At 35.3% G+C, this 13,272-nt stretch overlaps 1 protein-coding gene across 6 annotated transcripts in view; it reads right to left on the reverse strand.

Annotated features, from left to right (window-relative positions):
• The window catches only part of AP-2alpha (adaptor protein complex 2, subunit alpha), a 240,462-nt gene that overhangs the window by 59,417 nt on the left and 167,773 nt on the right, over positions 1–13,272 (reverse strand). For all 6 annotated transcript variants that reach the window (XM_081737837.1, XM_081737840.1, XM_081737841.1 and 3 more), the window contains exons 9-12: positions 12,656–12,824; positions 9,569–9,706; positions 1,773–1,955; positions 544–675 (exon numbers count right to left, since the gene is read on the reverse strand). In XM_081737837.1, the coding sequence (XP_081593963.1) occupies positions 544–675; positions 1,773–1,955; positions 9,569–9,706; positions 12,656–12,824 (622 nt within the window). The remainder of the gene's footprint in view (positions 1–543; positions 676–1,772; positions 1,956–9,568; positions 9,707–12,655; positions 12,825–13,272) is intronic.

Genomic DNA, 13,272 nt, shown 5'->3' on the forward strand with positions numbered 1-13,272 from the left:
TTCACTCTTGAAAATAATTCTTTTCAGAAAAATAGGTTCTACAATTAATAATGTGTATCACTAATTTTAGATCTTAATTTTCTTGTAAGTAAAACAAAGAAATTCCCGATTACTTCCCACTGCTTACACGATACAGAGTTCTTTAAAAAAAACATGATGCACATGTTATATTTTGTTCACAGGAAGGATAAAGATTTGAAATTAGTGATAAAAATTATTAATTAAAGGACACGTGTTTCTTTTTAAACAATCTATAGTTCCTGTGGAGTAAGAGTATATACTTGTTTCTAAGTATAGTTCCAAAGGAATGGAGGAACCTTAACACTGCTTCCAGTATAGCACTTTTTAGACATTACCGACGAAAGTGTTCCAGAACACTGAAATTGTATGAGTGAGTCATAAGAATTCAAGATACAAGGTAAGACTTTACTTAGTACTAAGCGTCAGTGCTCTCCTATAATAGTGCCCTAGTTCGTAGTTTCCAACAAAATAAATAAGGATGACCCTGCATCTGTTAGGCTGTTATTTTCTTTGGTTACTTACCTTGGAATGTAGAAGCTGGAACTGAACTAGAGGTGACGAACGTTGATCGCCAGCAATGAGATTTCCGAACTCCCCCAAAATGTAGCCTCCTACTTTCACCATATTTTCATGACAAGCTGGAGCTTGTAAAGCCTACGAAGAAAAATCATACAATTACATTAAATAATGGCAAAAACTGGTACTAACACTGTTAAAACGTAGTCTGTTTCTCTCTCTATTATTATTATTGCATACGCGTAAATCAGCTATTTCTAACTAGCCGATGTACAAGGGATCATTAAAAAAAAGTTACAAAGCATAAAACTTTTGTTATTCATTGTAACTTAACGAAAATTTATTTGTAGACCAATAACATATCTGTCTTGGTGCAGGTTTGAAGACTTCGGATTTTGACATATATACCCGAGAAGCGGACATCAAAAATGACGATTCGTCTGGAAAATTGGCCAAGAGTGCTGGGTTAGGTCAATTAGTCGGGCAAGGTGTTGCTAGTAAATAATCGGATAAGGTGTCAGAAATTTGTAACTACAAATGAAGAGCGTAACTATGTAATTCAAACAGTGTGTATTTGTATTGATGTTGGAATGGAGCCATAAGTGGCTGAAGTTGTTAGTAAAGTGGATATGAGCCAAAAGTGGCTGAGTGCATTGCAAAGTTGTTGAAGTGTAGTATCTCTGAACCTTGGTGGTTGTAACGGAGTATGTAAATGTACCCAGAGATATATAGATGGAGTAAAAGGTTGATGCAGTCAGGTAGTTGTTTACACGTGTATTATAGAACACTAGTAAGATTTGGAAAGTTATTTAAGGTAAATACCCTTGCACTGATTTTTGACAAACATAACAAAGAGTAGACCTGAGGTCAATGGTGTGGTTCCCGTGGCTCAAAAACACTACACTTTCTGACATCTATAGGCAGACTGTAGAGGTATATGGGGAGGGATAATTTTAAAAGTAACATCTAGGAAAGTAGTGTCATGCCTTCAAAAAATAACGGACCAATATTGTTAATGACAACGATGGACACAGTGGCAGACTCAGTATTTCAATCACTGACGTTACGCTTGGTATGAAAACCAAACTGCAGTAGACACGAAACAATATATTTGTGTTAATGCATTTGGAAACTGCCTGATTACAATATTTTTATCTTATGTATACAGTTTAATGAGCTGCTGGATATAATTTTTATCAGGCAAAAAGCAGGAAAACAGGAAAAGAACTACTTACCTCAAATACAGTCTTGGCTGCGTAACCCTGAACATCGTCTCGGTTTATGACAATTTGTATAACCCTGTACCATACTTCTTCAGATACGTAGTCTCCAGCTATCCTTATAAGGTTGAGTATCACATCTACGTACCATGTGTAGTCTGTAGCGTACTTTTCAGCCAGAATGGCAACTTTCAAAACCTATGAAGAAAACAATATGGAAATAATACAAGAGGCTCACGTAATAAAACATCTAAGACTTCACTTATAAAAATGTACCATTTGGTTCTTAATGTGAACATTTACACAGTCGTTACTACAATTCCTCTCTTATTTTTTAACATTCCTCAAAATGTGCTGAGAGAATATTTACATTACCATCCTATCTACAGGCTGCGCATAGGATCTTACCAAAGCTGGACAGTGTTCCAAATTCCCCGTGACCACAAGTTGAAAATGTAATTTAGTCCTTCTGAGTCAGTATATAGAGGAATTTAGTGTCACTAATTTCGAATAATAATAATAATAATAATAACAAAATTGTGGACTTACAATGGAAAGTATTGATTTCAGTATCAGAATTTGATTTCAATAAAAATTTGTACTAACGGGCTTTCGAAGTCGCCGACTTAGAATTTCATATTATTGTTTAAAACATTAAACGAGTCTCAAAGTTAAAAATAAAAAATAAATAAAATAAATTTCACCACGAATAACTGATATTAAGGGATTTCCTGTCCGCTAATTTTGAATTAAAAAAAAAATTAATGGCTACTTTGGACTGAGTACTTTTATTCGTTTTACATCAAACAAAGAGAAAACCTGTAATGTGCGCCTAAAAGGTGTTTATGCAGTACTGCAGAAAAATTAGTTAAACAAAATGGATCAAGCAAAGACAGCTACTTTTTGAAGAACGATTTTTAGTCGGAAGAATCTGCTTGAAAGTGGAATCTCATGGGACTGTTCAACTTCTGCATTTTTTTAATTTTTGCGTCTAAACTAGACACTATAAAAACTACATTGTAAATGGTATAATACTTTAATAGTAATCAAATTTCATTGGATTTTATTTATCTGGTTGAAATTCGTATGTAAATGTGTCGCGGATTCCATCTGAAATTGAAATAACTACAAACACAAAGAAATACAGCGAGACTGAAAACTAAGTTTACTTCGGTTCTGAGCGACATCCGATATGACGAGTTTGACGCTCAAGTCTGTACTCCATCTTGTAATTACCAGTTTGCCATATCCCTTTCTGAACCACAGGGCTGGCCACATAACACCTGCCTAACTAACTTTGTGGCCTCACCTAGCTAAGTTAGGAAGTAAAATATTTTTAGCTTTTTAGCTTTATATCCCATGATATTTTTAGGTTTAGGCTAAAGAGAACGGATGATTAACGAAAGTGAATGGTTACGAAAGAATTGGTGGAATGATAATGTGGAAGAAACAGAAAACCACGGACACGCTGTCCATAATAGCTACATTAGAAAATGAAATCTTTAAGTTTTACGTCCCACGATTACGCCGGCTAGGCTTAAGAGCCGGCGGGACTCAAGTGACCTTGACAAATCGAAGGTACCAGCGTTCCTCAGTTTCTTCTTGCAGTGCAAAGTGTTTTCTTATTTTGGTAACAGATGGGGTTGTTGCTGAAATGCCGTCAAAGCAAATGGCACCCCTCCTTTTCCTTCGTTTTTCCCCTGCATGTGGTCAAAGTTGGACAGCGCAGAAGGGGGATGGTTACGGCTGTGAATGGGACAGAAGAGTGAAATTCCTTTCTTTTGCCTAAAAGAGAAACAGAACTGAAGAAAAAAAATAAATAAGAGGGACCAACATAATATCAGATCAGCCCCGTGTCTATAGAGCCACTCAAATATCTACAACGGTCACAAACATATCATAGAGAACTAAAGCACTTGTCGCTTGTCTCTTTCTCAAAGGATTTTACCTCTGGTAAATAACAGAATAGTGCGGGAAAAGTCTGGTATAAAATAAAGAACCATGCCAATATTTAAAAAAAAAAAAAAAAAAAAAAAAAAAAAAAAAAAAAAAAAACGAGAGAGCCGATATTCTAATTTATTTAGGGCTTTCGTAATAATAATAATAATAATAATAAAAAAAAAAAAACTTGAAATTGAAAGGCAGAAAACCTAGGCAAAGATCTGAAATGTATTTACAATGTGACTCTTTTTTAGTGGAATCCATTTTCTTATTTTCTTTCCAAAATATGACCACCTTGATTTACCCTCTCTCTCGCCTTCACATTCGAATGGTCCTGGGTTCGATACCAGTGGCTGACCATCCTGAGTTTTTCCTATTACAACAGGAAAGGGCCCCAATGTTACATTCAGCCTTGGGGACCGGCTTAGAAGGACAGGGGGAGGCATATGCCCTGCTTGGTGTTGGTTTTTATTTGGGGAAATAGACCACTTCATTAACAATAGAATTAAAAGATGTGTCACCTCTTCAGGAAGGTACACTCATGTCCAAAATTATTGTCGCATGTCTATAAATATGTTGTTATAGGAATATAATTTGATAACGAATTCACCCGGTATTTCTTATAATGTTAGTATGTGTACAATTGGCAAAGACATGTATGTGGCAAATTTCATGTCAAAAGAGCAGTAAATAAGAACAATAAAACGAAAATAAAACTTTCGTTTCCATTTAGCAACATTTTGTTTTACTCATTCTAATTTTCGTATTTATAATTATTTTCCTATGAAATTTACCACATATACATTTCCTGATTGTACACATAGTATCAGTATTAAAAGTACCCAGCAAAATCATTATTACATTATACTCTTACAAGAAGACAGTTATAGATATGCGACAATCATTTTGGACATGAGTGTACAAGGACGTAACAGGTGTTTGCTTCAAACATTAAATAAGTGTTCGTAGAAATTGAACTTATTTCCTGAGGTACTAGAACTAAGAACTTGCAGAGCGACGTAAGTCCGGTGACAATACAATATTCCATTGTTACTTTCATACTTTGCAATATATCTGGTTTTTTTTTTAAAGCAAATTTTAATATGTTTTTTTTTTTAAACTTCTTTATTCTAAAACAGAGTTGTCCAAATGGCGGCCTGCCAAACCATTTTCTGCAGCCCACAAAGCTCTCACAACATACGATTGTTATTACTGATAATATTTTCATTTATGTTCATTCTTTTAATGTTTCCACTCTTCTTTCGAAATAAGGCATCCATTTACCGCTTCTGTACAACAAAAAGGCCCGGACATCCAAGGCAACACTGGAGTCAGTAATGTAGCTATAGACAAGGCATCGTTGCTGAAAGAACGATTACTTCAATTAACCAAACCAAACCAACCATACCAATTCACCATGAAAATTGTGAAGAACCGCTTCAGAAGCTGCCTTGAAGATTCTTTTCTTTTACATCTTCTGCGGCTCGCAACAACAGGATTGGATGTAGATATCTCAGCCCTTGTAAACTCTCCTAGTCACCCTTATTTATCACATTGAATGTAATATTTCAAATACATTTTTATATTTTTCTTTTGTAGTATAATAATAATAATATTATTATTATTATTATTATTATTATTATTATTATTATTATTATTATTATTATTATTATTATTATTATTATCTGCGGCCCTTCACCTTGTTAGCAAAGACGGTTATGGCCCTCAGGCTCATTATAATTGGACACCACTGTTCTAAAATAAATATTAGCTTTTAACCAGCCCTGGTTTCCCTGGTTGCATATCGCTTTAGGATTTGGAAAATGTGTCCAACGAATAAAAAAAAATGATAAAACATCTTTTAAAGACATTTTTTGTTAACCAATTCGCACTAAAAAGTTAAAAATAATTTTGTTTATGCAAGGCTAAATAAAAAGAATGGGGCGCGTCATTTTAAGAATTTATAAAGTAACTGTAAGCCTATATTAGAGCGCATCTTTTTTTTTTTTTTTCTTTCTTTTTTGTCATGCATAAACAAAATTGTTTTTTACTTTTAAGTGCGACTTGATTAATGAAAGAACGTCTTTAAAATATTTATTATTATCTTTTTTATTATTGTTAATGTTTGCATCCTTGGCATACGGTGCTTATTTTGGTAAGGTACTGTATGGTGCGTTTCTATACTACTAGGGTATATTAAAATTTAGTTTCCTATGCGTTACTACATACATTAAACAACACTTTCTTTTTAAGAATTACTACAGAATTACGAATATAGAGTGTCTCTCCGCTAATAAGAGGAAGACAGATTGAGGGTACCAAAAACCCCTACCGTTGATTGAGAAATATTTAGGTGTCGACACTGATGAGCAACATCTACATTTGAATTTGAATGTTTTATCGGCTTTAGACAATTGAACATGAAAATGGAATCTTTGAGTTTTACGTCCCACGATTACGCCGGTTAGGCTAAAGGAGACGGTGATGATGAGTAATGAATGAAATGGTGGAATGAAGAAAGTGGGAGGAAACGGGAGAACCCCGAGAAAACCCACGCACACGGTGTTTGTCCACCACAAAGTTCACTTGGCGGGGTCTGGGACCGAACCCGGGACCCCAAGCACCAGAGGTGAACGCTCTACCACTGAGCCACCGCGGCTCCGCTTTAGACAATTAATTCAGACCGGGATATATGGGGGACAGAATGTTGGAAGCAAGTAGTCCAGTCCCTAGTTTGAATGCCTGGAATGAGTAAAAACTCTTCCCCCCTTGGTAAAACCTTCCGGAATTGGAAGCAATATCAAAGAAACACTGCTTCGAAAAGAGAGGAAGCAACCATGCATAAATAGATAGTCAGAGTCGAATTTAGGTTTAGTAGGGCCCCAAGCCGTTGAAGGTAATTGGGCCCTTTATGTGTACAGATGAACATAGGCACCCTACATACAGAAATGAAGAAACTAGGAAGTAATTTAGGAAGCATACTAGCAGAAGGAGCCCTATTAATTACACGAACGTAGGCTACACAGCAGAAAGACTGTTGCTACGTATATACATTTTATTTTATATTTTAATTTTCTTATATTTTAGAAATGTATATCCAGTTTTTTTTTTAGATTTTGGACCCCCCAAGAGAAAGGGGCGCTAAGCTATAGCTTGTTTAGCTTATACGTAAATCCGGCACTCTAAATAATATACATATACAGGGCCGGATCCAAGGGTGGCTATAGAGTCTATATAGTTCACCCCCTTGACGCTCAGGTACACACTGGATAAAATGGGCTTCAATCCTGTTTACTCTGGATAAAGAGGCAAACTATGGTTTAGCTCCTCCCTTGATCATATCCTGGATCCGCCACTATATATATATATATATATATATATATATATATATATATATATATATATATATATATATATATATATATATATATGTGTGTCTAGTATGTTGTACGATGGAAGCTGATGAAAGAGCTTTATATTATTCTTGATTTTTTGACGGGTAAACAAATAATATTTCGGGGATTAATCTACTCTAAAGATTATAATAATATATCTTATCTTTTCTCTTGCATGTATATTCTCAGTCCTGCAGGAAGTTTTCATTTCTTTTTTGGAATAGATAAACGAAGACTTTGGTTCGGCTTCTCCTTCACAAATCTTTGTCGAAAGGTTGACTTTATCGCTACAAACACAAATTACTTCTCATAGAAACCACCTACAAATACACTGTACTGCTGAAACAGAAACCATCAACTAAAGAGGTCATAAATTTTGCCATTCCTCGTGTTTGAAGTTCCCGTTCTTCACAATAATTTCCTTACCCCCGCCCCTGTTAAGAAGGTCAAAGTAGGTTTTCAAAAGGACTGACTCCCGCTGAGAAGGAAAGTGGGATGAGGAATGACTATAGTGCCATCTAGCAGTTAGACGGCCAAGTACGTGAACACGAAAAAATCTGATTTCTGATTTCTGTAGATTCAATGATGAAGGATATAATTTCTCATCGATTGTGTAATGGATGTATTTGGAAACAGCGAAAAAATAGCACAGTAGCGCACAAATACAAAGACAGTACTCCATTCTCAAAAAAATCCGAAGTTTTTAGCTCTTTTCCTTACTGTAAAAAAACAGAAGAATTTTCCCTCTAATTTTGATCATTTTCTTATGGGAATTTGGATTATAATTATCTGTATTTATAAGAAGAAAATATCACGCACAGAGTTCAAATTGCACCTTTAAAATAAGATGCATCATATTGAGTGAGCTATTGAGACATTTTTGCGAAAGAACTAAATGAAACCATGATTTGCCTAAAAAATGGTTGAGATCCCATGTTAAATTGAACACCAATATTCCGACCGCTGTGGCCCACTCCTTCTCCCTCTTAAGGAGACGGTGATGATTAGAAACGAATGAAATGAAGAAAGTGAGAGGAAATAGGAGAACCCCAGAAAACCCACGCATGCAATGTTTGTTTACCACAAAGTTCACTTGACGCGCTGGAATCGAACCAAGCACGCTCTATCACTGAGCCACCGCGACCCCCATGGACACGATGTTGTCCACCACAGCTACATTAGCGTAAGTGGGTAAGATCCTGCCTTGGCGAATAATACTCAGGTAGACAAAAGTACCCCATTCCTTCAGTTTCTATACACGAGCTTTTACTATTATTTTAGATTTATCTTTATTTTCAAACATTTATTTGTATCAATTGATTGTTATTACCTTTTTATCACTACATTTTTATTATTTCTTATAATTGATATCTTATACAAGATGTATCAAAAAGAACTTTGCAACTTTGAAAACTCATATTGATTTATTTATTTATATTACAGACATTGTTTTGGTGTCATTTTGTAGAGAAATACATAAAGTTTTGACTCACGTAGTACACTAGTTCAGAAACAAGCCACCGCAAGCGCTAGCGGCAGTTGGGCTGGTTTATTTCCACATAAATTCCTTGTAAGTAATTTTATCAGTGTCTTAATTCTTGTACCATTTATAATTTGTATGGTTTGAGATACAGTCGTTTTCTCAACACACGCCAAACTGTCATGTATGGGACGTCCAGCTGTCGAGAAGCACGCCGGGTTGATTTTGTAGGACTGTTCACAAAGCTTTGTCTCACTTGCTCTACAACGTCTTCAGACGTACGGGGACGAACTGAAGATTTGTTGTGTCTTATCGAACATCAAATTTCAGTAAAACACTTATGCCATTGATAAATAGTAGGCCTACTGGGAGGATCTTTACAATACTTTGTACGAAAATTACGTTGCACAGTTGTCGCTGACTTGGATTCTTCAAACCAAACACACAGCTAGCAAGCTCGGGACCAGTAAAGGCAACCATCTTTGCTCCAACTGTCGCTAGCGCTTGCGGTGGCTTGTTTCTGTTTTAGTATAATAGGCGAGTCAAAACTTTATGTATTTTGCTACAAAATGACACCAAAATCATGTCTGAAAAATAAATAAATGAATTAATATGAATTTTCAAAGTTCTAAAGTCCTTTTTAATATATCCTTTATTTTCTGATTTTATTTTATTTTATCTGTCTGAGACATTTTCTTCCTTTCTTTCCTGTACCAAATTCTCTCCACTTTGAATCTCACAACACTATCAGAAAGACAATACGATGCCGTACTTGAGGTTGCACAGTTACTGGTCTCTCCTTTAATATTTCTTTCATTCTTTTCTATCTAGTTTTATAAGCCAAAGGAACCAAGAAATCTACCTTTAATTAATCTTCAAACAAATGGTATTAATCTTCGTGTCCTTAAATACAGAGACACGGAACATTCAGACGATAATTTGTGAAGTAGTAAAGTCTACCTGCAATTATCATCACTACAATGACATTTACTTACCATTTCTTCCCTAATTGAGTAGTCCGCGGTTTCTAAGTAATTAAGCATTTCTTGTACTATTTCTTCAGCGTTACTCTTGTCACACATGGCATATAATAGATCAACGGCTTGTTGCCGCACAGAAACGTCTTTCTCCATCTGTGAATAAAAAGGTGCATGAAATTATTAAAAATAAACAAAGGTGTACTAAAGTTATATAGGAAACATCTAATTCACAGATATCACTAGCAACAAGCACACAGAAGTAGGACATAATAAAAAAATCTACAATGAGACAGTGTGAGAAACACCCTTCTGCTTTCGTATACATATTCCAATATATGGAAAATGTTTTGTTTGTTAATATATAAGGTGTGATCAAAAACTACATTTAATGTATTTGCACAGTGACATCTATCGAAGTTGTATCCATTTCAACTAGTAAACCCGGTAGCCTAAACTTTTGGTACAGTCAATGTCGAGTTTAAACGAGTTGTGATATGTTAGTTGGCTTCCAGAGGCAGAAGAGTGAGGACGTGTTAAAGAGTGCATGTCGCACGCCAATATTAAGTTTTGTTCCAAGCTGCAAAAAAGTACCAATTAAGCTCACGAAATGTCAAAATCAGTGTATGGCGATGAAGTGCTGGTATTGAAGACTGTTCAAAAGCGGCAAGGAATCGGTTGAAAACGAGCAAGATCGAGACGTCCTTCGACGTCAAAAACAGATGAAAATATGCAAGGAGTGGCATAAATGATTTGTTCGAACAGACGAATGACTTCGAGAGCTTTCTGAAGAACTAAACATCTCGTATGGGTCCGTGAAAAGCATTTTAACCGGCGATTAAATGGGCAAATGGCTTTTTTCTTCACTACGAAAACGCGCCGTGCCACACCTTGCTTTTGATTCGCGAGTTTTTGGCCGAAAAAATATTCCTATCTGTCCATATTTGCTGTGCTCTCCAAATATAACACCATGCGACTTCTGGCTCTTTCCAAAAGTTAAAACCGTGCTTTAAAAAAAACGTTCTGACACCATTCTTAATATTGAGACGGCAACGAAAGAGCAGCTGAACGCCCTTCTAAAAGAAGCCTTCCAGAAATGCTTCCAGTCATGGATTCAACGTTGGGATAAGTACATTGCTAGCCAAAGACAGTACTTTGAAGGAAATTAAATCAAATTTCATGTAAGTCTATTGCTTTGTTTCTAATGAAATTATTCACTGTATTTTCTGATCACATCTTGTAAATTACGATGAGCCATTAGTGTCTAGTGCTGTGAAGCCTCTCAATAACACATACCGATGGGACGTGACTATTTGTTAGTAAATGAGAATTGTTCGTTACAGGGACGTTATACGAAATTAGATTACTCATAGCTTACGTGGTAACTGAATACAGTATACAATAAATACATTAGTTATAAATTTGGGCTATTATCGAAATACTTTACTCAGTATTCGTACTGGGGGAATGTTGGGAAAGTCACCCTTCTGTAAGAAAACAAAACAAAAGTGCCGCTGATGGATGCTTCTATGGACGTGTATTGCAAAATACAGGATGTTCCGGGAATAAACCGACAAACTTTGCAGTGGTGCTCAGGAAAAACGTTTATCTGCTACTTTGGTTGGAAGCACCTACGGAGATGGGACCAACGTAAGGTGTAGTGGATTTGGTCATAGGGTGGCTACACTGAATAAAACAAACCGATAACCTTTGTTAACATTATCTCGTTGTAACAGATAGCCCCCACAGTAAACTTTGCAATGTCAACTTTGTTAATTGTATATACGGTATTGACCTTACAACTACGAACAATTCCACTAATTACTTCAAACTGGCCCTTCTCCGTAATTAGGCGTTTCCGACTGAAGTTGCACACAAACTTTTTTTTTTTTCTTCTTTCTTATACTTAGGTCCTGAATGCGTATGCGAAGGTTATCGGTTTATTCCCGGAACATATTTTGCAGTACACGTGCATATAAACATCCATCAGTGGTACTTTTGTTTTCTTACAAAAGGGTGATTTCCCAACCATTCCCCCAGTAATTTGAATACTGAGTAAAGTATTTCGATAGTAGCCTATATTTATATTTATAACCACGGTATTTACTTCATATTACATTCAGGTGCCACATGATCTATGAGTACTCTAAATTTGTATATTCTCGCGGTAACGGACACCTTTCGTTTAATAACATGATCCACAGAAATACTGGAAGTAACTTGCAAAAATACTTTTGACTTCTTAGCGAATTTTCTTCCTTGTGGTTCTTATTATCGTGTGAAGTCACTTTGGATTCTTACATAATTTGAGCAGTAAATGGCTAACCATTTCAACTCCAAGCCAATTTACACGAATTATATAAAATCACCATTTTACTCACGGATTCCTGTAATTCCTGAATTCCCTTTAAACTTCCAAGCTTTCGACTCTCCCCTGAAGTCTTAGTCACGGAGTTTAAAAACAGTAAGAAAAAGAACAGAAATATCAAGGAATAAAAACAGAACGGATTTATCAAGGGAAGAGCCGTGCTTTACGGAAACACGTTGTCAAGTACGTCAGTAATCTCCACATCAAGATAATGCAGACTAAAATATGGCGGAGTCAATTTGTACGCCATTCTTGTTCCTTTTTAAAAGGTTGCCAACTTATACCATTATTTTTATTGTCATGCTAATGCTGCCAAAATTTAATTTAGGTTTTTTTTTTTTTTTTTTTTTTTTTTTTTTTTTTTTTTTTTTTTTTTAATGAATAAATTTTCAAAAACCAGTCTCTCCTTCATTTCTAGCTCCAAATAAAATTTTTGAATCTTCTACCCTGTGTTGCGTTTCTTTTAAACGTTTCGATAAACCTGACATCGGATTTTCCGCTTTGAATCTCTAATATGCTCCTTTACTCGGACTTCTAGTTTTATTTTCGTTGTGCTTATATAACTTTCTTGGTAACTGCATTTTATTTCATGAATATCCGATTTTTCATTGAGATCAGTATAATAATTCAAATTAGGTAATGTTCTGTAAGTTTTGGGAGGCCAATTAGATATCACTTTCAATGTTACTACTAAAAAGGTTTTATAAGTTAAGAGGAACTACTACATTATTTCTTACCTTCATAGAGAGTATTACTACTTCTTGATGTTTTTTGACTGCTTCATGAGAGAATTCTGACGTCGCAAGAAGACACATCGACTCCAATGCCAGGTACCTTAAATTTGTTTCCCTATTGGAGAGGAACTGACCAAGTTGGTTGCACGCTCTAACCAACAAGTTTGGTTCACTAAAAGAGAATAAAAACAAAATAAACAAGTAAATAAATAAATAAATAAATAAAAATAAAAAAATGTGAGAAAATAATTCATTCACAAGCGTGCAAGCAATATATCCACCAGGACTGCAAAAGACCAGATCTGACTAATTCGCACCTCCAGAATAAGACTGTGTTAACTCTAAAATATCAATTTTACTGGTAAGGAGGAAAGGAGAAATAAATATATCTTTTCAGCTTTTGGGAATTATAGCGTTATATTTTAGTACGCGCAGTATTAATTACTATACAGAAATTTTTTTTCAACCCATACAAATTAACATAATTAAAAACCTATCTTCAGTTACGACTGTCTTATTCTCAGGATGCGATTTGAATTCAAAATATCTACATATATATGTGAGAATGATTATCAGGGTTTCCATTTATTTTGCAAGCACGAATTTCCTGACTTTTCTAT

Source organism: Thermobia domestica, chromosome 14 (genome assembly GCF_964235325.1).
Source record: "Thermobia domestica chromosome 14, izTheDome1.hap1.1, whole genome shotgun sequence".
In the NCBI taxonomy this organism is placed as follows: Eukaryota; Metazoa; Arthropoda; class Insecta; order Zygentoma; family Lepismatidae; genus Thermobia; species Thermobia domestica.